Below are 14,158 nucleotides of genomic sequence, written 5' to 3'. Positions count from 1 at the left end.
TTGATGGCTCCTTTCTCCCCCATGAAATCTCGAGCTTTACACGATACGAAATATTTATAAGTACAACCATCTTTAGTAGACCGGGTTTTCTCCTTGGTAACAGGTTTAGGCTCACTCCTCTCATTTGAGGAATAATGTGAGCTCTTAGATTTATGTGTGGAAGGATGTGGGGTTGATTGGGACTTTGGAAGGGTTGAACCCGATCCTTTAAAATTCACCATAAAATTTTCCATGGCCTTGCCTACTTTAGCGGAAATTAGAGCTTGAAGGTCATTGCCTTTGCCCTCACGAGTAGCGTGTCCAATGTTACCACGCCCGTTAACGGCTCCACCAGAATTTGGGTTGGCAATCTATAGAAACTTTGGACTATGCCAATAAATAATAGATTAATGTTCAGTGTGACATATTTGATTATATAATAAAAATGGCCATCGAATTTGATGACTTGATAATAATATCAGCCGTGATCTCATTGGATCGTATGGGCTATAAGGTTTGGATATATATCCCCCACCTTTTCGGCCAGTGTGCACAATGTCACAACTGCCTAAATATGATTTAACATTGCATTGAATGTTAAATAAGTTTAAATATTAGCCGTAGTCTCATTGGAACATAAAGGCTATAAGGCTTGGACATATGTCCTCCACCTATTTTGGTCACTGTGCTTCCACATTGTTATACTACCTTAATATAATTTAACAATACATTGAGTGTTAAACAAAAATGATCATTGAAGTTAAGTCTCAATGATTTGATAATAATATAAGCCGTGATCTCATTGGATCATGTGGCTATGGGGTTTGGACATATGTCCTCCACCCTATTTGGACAATGTGCCATATGGTCACAACTGCCATTGTCTCATTCGACAATAAAACATAGCTCATAGGAAAATTATGTTAACATTATATTGAATGTTAAATTTAATGATCATCGAATTTGATGATAATAATATATTTAGCCAAGATCTCATTCGATCATATAGGCTATGAGGTTTGGAAATATGTCCTCCACCTCGATGGCCAATGTGATTCTTCATTGCCACACTGCCAGATATATTAACATTTCATTGTATGCTAATACTGGAAGAATGAATGTCTTAATGGTTTGATAATATATATATATATATATATATATACATATATATTTATATATCATTATCCGTAGTCTCATTGGACATAGGAATAAGGTTTGGGCATATGCCCTCCACCTCTTTGATCAGTGTGATTCCTCAATGCCACACTGCCATTTCATTCCCAATCATGTAGGCTTGCCATAAGGGCTGATCAAACCATTAAGAAGATTTTGTTGATTTTTGAGCAGATCGATAAAATTTGAATTAAAATTCGAGACGATCGGTTGAAAAGGATGAAATGAATATATAAGATAATTCAAGATTATCCATAATTAAGAAATTACAATACTAGCCCACATAGGGACTTTTGAAATAAATTATAATCCTTGTCCTCCTAGGGACTTTTGAAAGGAAATTACAATACTAGTCCACATAGGGGCCTTTGAAATAAAATACAATGACATGTCCGACATGGACTTTTGGAAATTAAATTATAATAAAAGAAAAAAAAATACAATCTTCATTCATCCTTCTTTCCTTTGATGATCTTGGAAAGCTTCTTGAAGATCTTGCTTGTTCTCCTTTCATTCTTTTCAGCCTAGTGTTAAATCTGCTCCGCTCGCTCCAAGCCTTGATTAATAGCCTGGAGTTGTTGAAGTGGTTATGGTTGTGGAACAACTAGATACTGTATCCATAATTAGGATATCCAACATTTGGTTAAGCAGGAGGAAATGGTGATGGATAAAGTGCGTTATGCATGACCGCCTGTAGGTAGGGGTCATATGACGGAGCTGGATAATTATAATCCATAGGGGTTGCTGAAAAAGAAGTATCATATCCAATCATATCTGGATATGTAGGAATAGGGTTATCAAAACCCAAAGGTGGATGTTGAGGTGGTTCAACAACTAGTTCAGTATTAGAGGGTCCATCCGTTTATGGGTCCTCTGGAATAGTAGGATAAGTTAGAGGAAAAGGTGGTAGCGATCCCGACCATTGCCCCGCACGTACCGACATACGTGAACCACGAGGCTTCCTTGGTTGTGGTGGTGGTTGAGGTTGCTGATCTGCAGGCTCCATTGGTTCATCCTCCTGTGGAGGTGACGGTGTTTGTGGATGAGGATAAGGAGGTGTATTAACAAAAGTAAATTGATTAAAACATTGGTCCCACTCATTGGGACCCTGATAAGGAGATCCTGCATAAGATGCAGTATCGCTTGATAGCTCAATATGTCACACTGATGTGTGCGGTGTTATATATATTTTTATGTATATTTTTAGCCCTTTTTACACTTTAGTCAAGTTTTAAATTTATAAAACACGATATTTTACTAACACTAAACACACATATGGGCAAGTGCACCCATCGTGAGCGAAGTATAGCGTTGGTAAGATACCGAGGTCGTCCAAGGACACAAGAGCTTTTAGTACCGGTTTATCCTCAATGTCTAATCAAATCAAAATTTTAGAAAAAGGTTTACACATGAAAATAAAAACTAAAAATGCTGAAAATAAAAATAAAAATAAAAACAGATAGACAAGATGAATCACTTGGATCCGACTCGCCTTTAGTGTAACCTTTGATTATTTCCGCACTTTTGCACTTTTTAAGAGATTATCTTAGTTATAGTGTGACAACCCTCATAATTACACGTATCCGTACAATTAATTAATATTGATTAATGCTTAATTACAACTGATGATATAAACTGCTTTATGATTTCTGTATTATACATACATGTGCATCACATTTCATACTGTCACACCATTTATCACATACAAACTTTAGTGACATAAACGATGCACAAAGCACGGTTAACACAGTTAGTGGATAACTCAGAAACATGCTGACAATGTGAGTACATAGACAGATAGTGTTTTGATACCCCGTAAGGGCCAGAGACAAGGTACTACACTAGTACAGAGTGTAGGGAAGTAAGGACCATAAAACTACGTCACTAGGTGATAGTTTAAGTGCCGGAAAGTGCCTAAAACCCACTCAAAGTGCAGAAATCTGCATTAATCAGCAAAAATCAGCATTTTAACATGCTAGTAACATGCAAAAACATTGGAAAATGGTCCTGTATACTTTCCTAAGTGTCGGGAATTAAAAGTGTCACAAAAGGTTACATAAAGGACACTATACGGTATAAATTAACACTTTAACAAATCGGTATCTAACCGAACAACCTGACATTACCCGGAACACGAAAATATTGCTAAAAGCATTGTTTTACTTTTTCTGAGCTAGTTATGGTTCCCGAACACTCTAATATACTACATAATACATCCTATACATTAAACACTTGACTTTTACATTTAACTTCCAACTTATTACCTACACTTACCATCAACTTACAATTTACCCCCTCCCCCCCATATGATCTACGGCCCAAAGTGGCCCAACCTCAAGATTACCTTAATCTTCTCTAAATCTTCCATGATTTCCTTGGGATTTGCTTTGATATTGTATGTACTTATGAAGACACTAAAACCAATGGATATTAGAGATTAGGGGATTATAAGTACACAAGATCACCATCATCTTCACAACACTTTACAACTTCTTCTCCTCCCTCCCACACTCTCGGCCGAAACCCCACTCCCCCCATCACCATTTTCGATCATCATCCATCCAATCCAAGGCTATCTTAAGGTGTAATAAGGCGTTTTAGGAAGCTCGGTGCTCACGAATCTTGAAGGACCTCCATCATTAGCTTTTATCCACTCCATTTTCACCAATGTTCTTCCCTAGCTTGGAGCTAGTTGTAAGCTTCTTGCAACCCTTGTTACTTCATATTTTTAGTGGTTAAAAGATGTGTTATGATGAAAATTACTAGAACCATAAAAGATATACAATTGAATCTTGAAACATAAGAAGAAACACGATGAAATCTTGTTGAAATGATGTTATTTAGTGCATGAATGATATTTGCTTGTTGATTACTTGAGATGATGATGACAATCATCACATGGAGCTTGCTAGGTGGTGATTAAACATATAACCTAGCAAGTGGAAGGATGATCATGTAACAACATATGATGATCATCTTCTTGTGAAGACATGAAGTTGATGAATAAAAATGATTTCTTGTAAAACAATGATCAAAGTAAGCTAGTAAACTCATAGATCCAAGATTTACAAATGATTTTCTAAAAGAACCAAGTTTAAAAAGGTGATTTTTGAAAGATCATAGTTGATACTTAAACCTACACTATATTTAGTGGAAAAACAAGTGTAGAAACACCAGAGAAACAAGAAGAGGTTATAAATAAACATTTTCTAAAAACATGTTTACAAGTTGTAAACATCTAGAATTTCCAAGAATGAAGTTTACCAAGAAGTAAATATATTTTGGAGGATAACTAAGGCTACTAAACACTTTACCAAGTTACTACGCGTTTTTGTGAAAGATCAAGTTCATGTTGTTATGTAAAGTGTATAGTTTTGTCACTTGATAAATATATTATGGTTTAGGGTTGATTGATCATTGTGTGTTGATTTTGAAAAGAAAATGATATGCTAAATAGCATGGACACCTCCATTTTCAAAGGAAACTATGACGAAATTTTCTAAAAATTCAAACACTTAGGAAATATTTTCCAAACAAGTGTTTACTAGTGTATTTTAAACTACGTTTTTTAAATATAAACTTTGCCATGATTTTGTTACAAAAATACTAGTATCAGAGGTTGGTTTTGTAAATAAAAATTGATAAGTATATATTTAGAATATATATTTTATAGTAAAGACACTTGTGTGAATATTTGTATACTTTGTGGAATAGTTATATTATTTTAGGGTAAAATAATATAACTTAACAAATACCAAGAATTTACAACTCCAAAATAATACCAAAAATCACATGGAATGAAATTAAGTTACACACTAAATACTGTGAAGCCGAACGATAAAACATAACTTACAAAATATTCCGAAAAGTACCATTACATATATTTTTGGTAAATATTATTTTGGAAACGAAAGAAGTGAAAAATATAATTTTTGTACATTTTGACACGTTATATCATATTTTCGACAAAAAGAAAATATATTATTTTTGGGAAAAATATATATTTTCATGGAATACATTATTTTGACAAATAAGTTATATATTTTTTAAGTGAGACTTAAAAATATATTATCCAAGACTACAAAAATACATGTATAAAGTACCCCATCATTGGGAAGGAAAATACTTGAGAAGTATTAATACAAAATATTGTCCAACAATTATTCAAAAACAAAATATAATTTAAAGTTAAAATGATTATTATTTTAACAAATAATTATAACTTGGAATAACATAAGAAATGCAACTCAAAAACGTTAAACTCTAAGCCAAGGCACGACCCGTTCGTCTAATAGACGTTAGTACACTGTAGGTAGTCGTGTTTGCTGCGGAGACTTGAGTTGCTAGTTCTGAAGACGCAATACTGTGAGTTCATGTCCCCCCCTTTTCTTTTAACTGTTTTCAGTTTTACAATCGGGGGTGAAATACATGATACAAAAGGATTACATACAAATACTTTTGTATGATTAGCCTAGGAAAGAACCATAGATCATGTGATTTGGTAGGCGGATACTTGGGACCATTAATCCTCGTATCAGGACCGAGGGGCATGAGTGATAGATCTATTTGGGTGCAGCGAACCCACACCCATGAGGCCAGGGTGGCCCATAGTGGTGACTATGTCTTCCAGCCGGAAGCCCGGTACAACTTTGCTAGGTTTGAGTCTTGCTACACCGTCACACATATCAGTGGCCTTGCAAACCATTGGTGATCTTTTCCTTGTTTGCGATCATACCGGGACTTTCATACATACATACATACACTGTTTACAAAGGTTTATACATACTTACACAAACACATGAACTCACTCAACTTTTGTTGATGTTTTTCAAACTACATGTATTTCAGGGAACTAGTGGATCTGGCGGGTGTGTGCATGTGTCCTCAAGCTGCATTTGAATAAAGGATGTCATCCATGGTCGTAGAGTTTAGGAGATGTATCCTACTCCTAGACGGGATACATGTTTCTAAACTTGGTTTTAGTTAACGTCTTTTGTTGAGTCTTTGTGAACTCATTTAAACAAGTCATGGTTTGTAACTTATTTGCTGTCGATGTTTACAGACAAGTAATGTTGTGGTATTTTCCAAACTTAATTAATGGATGAACATCTCATGTTTTTATCATATAGCGTTGTTATGATTGAATGCTATGGTATTAAGAAGTCACACCAAATAAACCACGCTTCCGCAAAAGTCAGGGTGTGACAGCTTGGTATCAGAGCCTCGATCGTAGCGAACTAGGATTCTTTCTCGAGTCTAGACTACGATCATTAGGGCTCTCACGAAAACATTTTTAAACTGCATACACAAAATGTCCAGATCCAGGGAACAAACATTTTTACAAACAAAAGGCACAAAAACATATTTCAAGGTTATATTTATAATTCAGTCTTAGAGACTGGGGGAGTTCAGTCTTAGAGACTGGGGAGGTTCAGTCTTAGAGACTAGGGAGGTTTAGTCTTAGAGACTAGGGAAATTCAGTCTTAGAGACTGGGGAGGTTTAGTCTTAGAGACTGGGGAGGTTCAGTGTTTAGAGACTGGGGAGGTTCAGTCTTAGAGGCTGGGGAAATTGAGTCTTAGAGACTGGGAAAGATTGAGTCTTAAAGACTGGGTAGTCAGTTTGAGAAACTTGGAAGGTTTTAGTCTGAGAGACTAGGGAGTTCAGTCTAAGAGGCTGGGTGGGATAGTCTGGGGAAGACTAGGATGAATACATGCTTACATTGTTATCACTTACATGCTTATTTGATGATTATTGATATACGTGTATATGTGCGATTGTTTGTCACAGACACTATGTCATCTTCTTCTGAAGATCACAATCATTCCTACTCATCATTCACTCCCTCACTTCACTCTCTCTCTCCCTCTTTCGGCTCCACCCAAACCGCCACCATCACCACCATAAAACCACCATCATTCTCCATTTTCAAGTCTCATTCAAGCTTATAAGGTGATTCTAAGAAGGCTTACTACTTGTGGAGCATCGAGGGAGCTTTGTTCTTGCTTGTTCCTCATCTTTTTCTCATCATCTTCATCACTAGTTTCTACCCTAGCCTTGTGCTAGTAGTAAGTTCCTTGTGCACCCTTGTTCATCTTGTTTCTTAGTTAAAATATGTAGATGATGATTATATTTAAAGAACACAAGAACTAGAACACTAAATTACAAGAACAAGAATGATGAACATAAAGCTCCACATGAAAGTTTAACTTGAAGATGATAAATGATACTAGTTGATGTAGTCATGAGTATGTTGTTAGTCTTATGATGATTTTTGGTTTTGTGATTATAATCACCATATGATCTTGTTAAATAATGTTGGGAAACATGATTTAACAAGAAAAGAAAATGGTTACATGTTATGAAAAATAACCACTTTCTAACTAGACATGAACTTGATAAAAATGATTTTTCACAAAATATAAACTAGCTAGTAAGTTGATGAGTATGTTAATCCAAGTTTACAAAAGGTTTTTGTAAACAAATCGAGTTCAAGAAACGATCTCTAAAAGTTTACGACTTTTACATACTCTTACATAATTTTTGTAAGTAAAATAAGTGTAAAAAGCTTTTATTTACAAGAAGAGTTCAAGAGTTAAATTTTTATAAAAATTACTTACAAGTTGTAAACACTAAATTATTTTAAGAGAATGATTTTTAAAGAAATAAATTCGTTTCGGAAGGTAACTAGGTCTACTAAAAGTCTTACCAAGTTACTACGCGTTTTCGAAATATATCAAGTTCATGACTAGAATAAACCACATATATTTTTGCTCTTGGTAAAGTATGAAATGATTATTGGTGATTGTTGATTGATTTCGAAAAGAAAATGATATGCTTAAAAGCATGGAAACCTCTGTTTTTAGGGGAAACTCTGGCGAAATTTTCTAAAAATCTCAAGACTTAGAAAATATTTTCCTAGCAAGTGCTTACGTAAATATTTTTTACTTGGTTTTCAAAATAAACTTCGCCATGATTTTTATTACCAAAAATACTAATTGTCGGAGGTTGATTTTCGTAAATAAAATTTGATAAATATATATGTAGAGTATATTTTATACTAAAACGCTTGCGTGATTATTTGATTATTTTTGTAAACTAGTTGTATTATTTTTAGGATAAAATAATATAACTTATATATACCATGGAATTAAGACTCCAAAATAAGACCAAAACTCCTTCGAGATAAATATTTAAGTTACGCATTTGTTAAAGCAATACGGAACGCTAAAACGTGACTTATGTATATTTCAGAAAAAATACTCTTATTCGTATATTTTTGGTAAAATATTATTTTGGAGAAATTTATGAAGTAAAATACAATATTTTTGGGAAAATATATATATTTTGAATTAAGATGTTTTAAGTCAAGTAAATTAAATATATTTTCTAAGTGGGACTTAAAATATATTTTTCGGATATTACAAACTGTGCATGTAAAAATGCCCCCATCCTTGGGAAGGAAATACACATATAAAATAATTAAGAAGTGTGAACACGAAATAGTTGCCTAACTATTTTTCCTAAAAACACTAAACCCTAAGCCAAGGCACGACCCGTTCGTCTAATAGACATTAGTACGTGTAGGTCGTCGCGTAGCAGACCGAGTTGGGATTGACGACTATCTCAGGATACGCACCTCTGTGAGTTCATGTTCGCCCTTTTCTCTTTACTGTTTTCAGTTTTATACTTCGGGGGTGAAATACATGCGGCAATTATTACAAACATTTATTTACATGGTATGGTTAGCTTAGGGAGGGTTTACTACTAGATCATGTGAGGGGTGGGTACAACACTTAAGGCCATTAATCCTCGTTGTTAGGACCGAGGGACACAAGAGTGATAGATCTATTTGGGTGTAGCGAGCCCACACCCGTGAGGCCTGGGCGGCCCATAGAGGTGACTGTGTCTTACAGCCGAAGCCCGGTAACAAATTTGCTAGGTTTGAGTTTTCCTGCACCTTCTCACACAAACCAGTGGCTTTGCAACCCATTGGTGATCTCTTTTTCCTTATTGCCACATACCAGGGACTTTTATACATGAACGGTTTATACATACTCACTTTTACATGAACTCGCTCAACTTTTTGTTGGTTTTTCAAATTACATATATTTCAGGAAATTAATGGATCTGGCGATGTGTGCAATAGTGGCAAGCTGCATAGGAAATAATGATGTCATCCAGGTTTAGGAGGTGTGACCCTTGCCTGGACGGGTTACAAGTCATAAACCGTATTTCTAGTCAACTCTTTTGTTATGTCGTATGAACATGTTTTTAATTATGTCATGATTGTACTTTGTTTCATGTGTCGACTTTCAAAACAATGATGTTGTGGTAACTTTCAAAACGTAATGAATGGATGACTATCATGTGTTTTATTTTCATATAGCAGTGTTGTGATTGTGCTAAGGTATTAAGAAGTCACACCAAATAAACCCACGCTTCCGCAAAAGCCATGGTGTGACAGCATTGATGGCTCCTTTCTCCCCCATGAAATCTCGAGCTTTACACGATACGAAATATTTATAAGTACAACCATCTTTAGTAGACCGGGTTTTCTCCTTGGTAACAGGTTTAGGCTCACTCCTCTCATTTGAGGAATAATGTGAGCTCTTAGATTTATGTGTGGAAGGATGTGGGGTTGATTGGGACTTTGGAAGGGTTGAACCCGATCCTTTAAAATTCACCATAAAATTTTCCATGGCCTTGCCTACTTTAGCGGAAATTAGAGCTTGAAGGTCATTGCCTTTGCCCTCACGAGTAGCGTGTCCAATGTTACCACGCCCGTTAACGGCTCCACCAGAATTTGGGTTGGCAATCTATAGAAACTTTGGACTATGCCAATAAATAATAGATTAATGTTCAGTGTGACATATTTGATTATATAATAAAAATGGCCATCGAATTTGATGACTTGATAATAATATCAGCCGTGATCTCATTGGATCGTATGGGCTATAAGGTTTGGATATATATCCCCCACCTTTTCGGCCAGTGTGCACAATGTCACAACTGCCTAAATATGATTTAACATTGCATTGAATGTTAAATAAGTTTAAATATTAGCCGTAGTCTCATTGGAACATAAAGGCTATAAGGCTTGGACATATGTCCTCCACCTATTTTGGTCACTGTGCTTCCACATTGTTATACTACCTTAATATAATTTAACACTACATTGAGTGTTAAACAAAAATGATCATTGAAGTTAAGTCTCAATGATTTGATAATAATATAAGCCGTGATCTCATTGGATCATGTGGCTATGGGGTTTGGACATATGTCCTCCACCCTATTTGGACAATGTGCCATATGGTCACAACTGCCATTGTCTCATTCGACAATAAAACATAGCTCATAGGAAAATTATGTTAACATTATATTGAATGTTAAATTTAATGATCATCGAATTTGATGATAATAATATATTTAGCCAAGATCTCATTCGATCATATAGGCTATGAGGTTTGGACATATGTCCTCCACCTCGATGGCCAATGTGATTCTTCATTGCCACACTGCCAGATATATTAACATTTCATTGTATGCTAATACTGGAAGAATGAATGTCTTAATGGTTTGATAATATATATATATATACATATATATTTATATATCATTATCCGTAGTCTCATTGGACATAGGAATAAGGTTTGGGCATATGCCCTCCACCTCTTTGATCAGTGTGATTCCTCAATGCCACACTGCCATTTCATTCCCAATCATGTAGGCTTGCCATAAGGGCTGATCAAACCATTAAGAAGATTTTGTTGATTTTTGAGCAGATCGATAAAATTTGAATTAAAATTCGAGACGATCGGTTGAAAAGGATGAAATGAATATATAAGATAATTCAAGATTATCCATAATTAAGAAATTACAATACTAGCCCACATAGGGACTTTTGAAATAAATTATAATCCTTGTCCTCCTAGGGACTTTTGAAAGGAAATTACAATACTAGTCCACATAGGGGCCTTTGAAATAAAATACAATGACATGTCCGACATGGACTTTTGGAAATTAAATTATAATAAAAGAAAAAAAATACAATCTTCATTCATCCTTCTTTCCTTTGATGATCTTGGAAAGCTTCTTGAAGATCTTGCTTGTTCTCCTTTCATTCTTTTCAGCCTAGTGTTAAATCTGCTCCGCTCGCTCCAAGCCTTGATTAATAGCCTGGAGTTGTTGAAGTGGTTATGGTTGTGGAACAACTAGATACTGTATCCATAATTAGGATATCCAACATTTGGTTAAGCAGGAGGAAATGGTGATGGATAAAGTGCGTTATGCATGACCGCCTGTAGGTAGGGGTCATATGACGGAGCTGGATAATTATAATCCATAGGGGTTGCTGAAAAAGAAGTATCATATCCAATCATATCTGGATATGTAGGAATAGGGTTATCAAAACCCAAAGGTGGATGTTGAGGTGGTTCAACAACTAGTTCAGTATTAGAGGGTCCATCCATTTATGGGTCCTCTGGAATAGTAGGATAAGTTAGAGGAAAAGGTGGTAGCGATCCCGACCATTGCCCCGCACGTACCGACATACGTGAACCACGAGGCTTCCTTGGTTGTGGTGGTGGTTGAGGTTGCTGATCTGCAGGCTCCATTGGTTCATCCTCCTGTGGAGGTGACGGTGTTTGTGGATGAGGATAAGGAGGTGTATTAACAAAAGTAAATTGATTAAAACATTGGTCCCACTCATTGGGACCCTGATAAGGAGATCCTGCATAAGATGCAGTATCGCTTGATAGCTCAATATGTCACACTGATGTGTGCGGTGTTATATATATTTTTATGTATATTTTTAGCCCTTTTTACACTTTAGTCAAGTTTTAAATTTATAAAACACGATATTTTACTAACACTAAACACACATATGGGCAAGTGCACCCATCGTGAGCGAAGTATAGCGTTGGTAAGATACCGAGGTCGTCCAAGGACACAAGAGCTTTTAGTACCGGTTTATCCTCAATGTCTAATCAAATCAAAATTTTAGAAAAAGGTTTACACATGAAAATAAAAACTAAAAATGCTGAAAATAAAAATAAAAATAAAAACAGATAGACAAGATGAATCACTTGGATCCGACTCGCCTTTAGTGTAACCTTTGATTATTTCCGCACTTTTGCACTTTTTAAGAGATTATCTTAGTTATAGTGTGACAACCCTCATAATTACACGTATCCGTACAATTAATTAATATTGATTAATGCTTAATTACAACTGATGATATAAACTGCTTTATGATTTCTGTATTATACATACATGTGCATCACATTTCATACTGTCACACCATTTATCACATACAAACTTTAGTGACATAAACGATGCACAAAGCACGGTTAACACAGTTAGTGGATAACTCAGAAACATGCTGACAATGTGAGTACATAGACAGATAGTGTTTTGATACCCCGTAAGGGCCAGAGACAAGGTACTACACTAGTACAGAGTGTAGGGAAGTAAGGACCATAAAACTACGTCACTAGGTGATAGTTTAAGTGCCGGAAAGTGCCTAAAACCCACTCAAAGTGCAGAAATCTGCATTAATCAGCAAAAATCAGCATTTTAACATGCTAGTAACATGCAAAAACATTGGAAAATGGTCCTGTATACTTTCCTAAGTGTCGGGAATTAAAAGTGTCACAAAAGGTTACATAAAGGACACTATACGGTATAAATTAACACTTTAACAAATCGGTATCTAACCGAACAACCTGACATTACCCGGAACACGAAAATATTGCTAAAAGCATTGTTTTACTTTTTCTGAGCTAGTTATGGTTCCCGAACACTCTAATATACTACATAATACATCCTATACATTAAACACTTGACTTTTACATTTAACTTCCAACTTATTACCTACACTTACCATCAACTTACAATTTACCCCCTCCCCCCCATATGATCTACGGCCCAAAGTGGCCCAACCTCAAGATTACCTTAATCTTCTCTAAATCTTCCATGATTTCCTTGGGATTTGCTTTGATATTGTATGTACTTATGAAGACACTAAAACCAATGGATATTAGAGATTAGGGGATTATAAGTACACAAGATCACCATCATCTTCACAACACTTTACAACTTCTTCTCCTCCCTCCCACACTCTCGGCCGAAACCCCACTCCCCCCATCACCATTTTCGATCATCATCCATCCAATCCAAGGCTATCTTAAGGTGTAATAAGGCGTTTTAGGAAGCTCGGTGCTCACGAATCTTGAAGGACCTCCATCATTAGCTTTTATCCACTCCATTTTCACCAATGTTCTTCCCTAGCTTGGAGCTAGTTGTAAGCTTCTTGCAACCCTTGTTACTTCATATTTTTAGTGGTTAAAAGATGTGTTATGATGAAAATCACTAGAACCATAAAAGATATACAATTGAATCTTGAAACATAAGAAGAAACACGATGAAATCTTGTTGAAATGATGTTATTTTGTGCATGAATGATATTTGCTTGTTGATTACTTGAGATGATGATGACAATCATCACATGGAGCTTGCTAGGTGGTGATTAAACATATAACCTAGCAAGTGGAAGGATGATCATGTAACAACATATGATGATCATCTTCTTGTGAAGACATGAAGTTGATGAATAAAAATGATTTCTTGTAAAACAATGATCAAAGTAAGCTAGTAAACTCATAGATCCAAGATTTACAAATGATTTTCTAAAAGAACCAAGTTTAAAAAGGTGATTTTTGAAAGATCATAGTTGATACTTAAACCTACACTATATTTAGTGGAAAAACAAGTGTAGAAACACCAGAGAAACAAGAAGAGGTTATAAATAAACATTTTCTAAAAACATGTTTACAAGTTGTAAACATCTAGAATTTCCAAGAATGAAGTTTACCAAGAAGTAAATATATTTTGGAGGATAACTAAGGCTACTAAACACTTTACCAAGTTACTACGCGTTTTTGTGAAAGATCAAGTTCATGTTGTTATGTAAAGTGTATAGTTTTGTCACTTGATAAATATATTATG

At 35.4% G+C, this 14,158-nt stretch overlaps 1 protein-coding gene across 1 annotated transcript; it reads right to left on the bottom strand.

The window, feature by feature from the left end:
- Positions 1-1,795: 1,795 nt before the first annotated feature.
- On the bottom strand, positions 1,796-13,419 carry LOC110870159 (circumsporozoite protein-like). Its single transcript, XM_022119361.1, has 4 exons — positions 13,392-13,419; positions 11,706-11,882; positions 2,098-2,274; positions 1,796-1,896 (listed from the first exon to the last, which is right to left on the bottom strand). Exons 1-4 carry the CDS (start codon positions 13,417-13,419, stop codon positions 1,796-1,798), a joined length of 483 nt encoding a protein of 160 aa, XP_021975053.1.
- Positions 13,420-14,158: the final 739 nt, after the last annotated feature.

The sequence above is a fragment of the Helianthus annuus genome, chromosome 8, assembly GCF_002127325.2.
Source record: "Helianthus annuus cultivar XRQ/B chromosome 8, HanXRQr2.0-SUNRISE, whole genome shotgun sequence".
NCBI lineage: Eukaryota > Viridiplantae > Streptophyta > Magnoliopsida > Asterales > Asteraceae > Helianthus > Helianthus annuus.
This window is presented reverse-complemented; position numbering and strand designations above follow the sequence as displayed.

Bases quoted from the DNA above. Each gene is read 5' to 3' on its own strand.
- LOC110870159 (XM_022119361.1), bottom strand. From the start codon at position 13,419: ATGGAGTGGATAAAAGCTAATGATGGAG. The intron at 11,883-13,391 runs GTCCTTCAAGAT...CATCTTATGCAG, and splicing joins GATAAAAGCTAATGATGGAG to GATCTCCTTATCAGGGTCCC. The intron at 1,897-2,097 runs GTATGTCGGTAC...CTTCTTTTTCAG, and splicing joins AAGGAAGCCTCGTGGTTCAC to CAACCCCTATGGATTATAAT.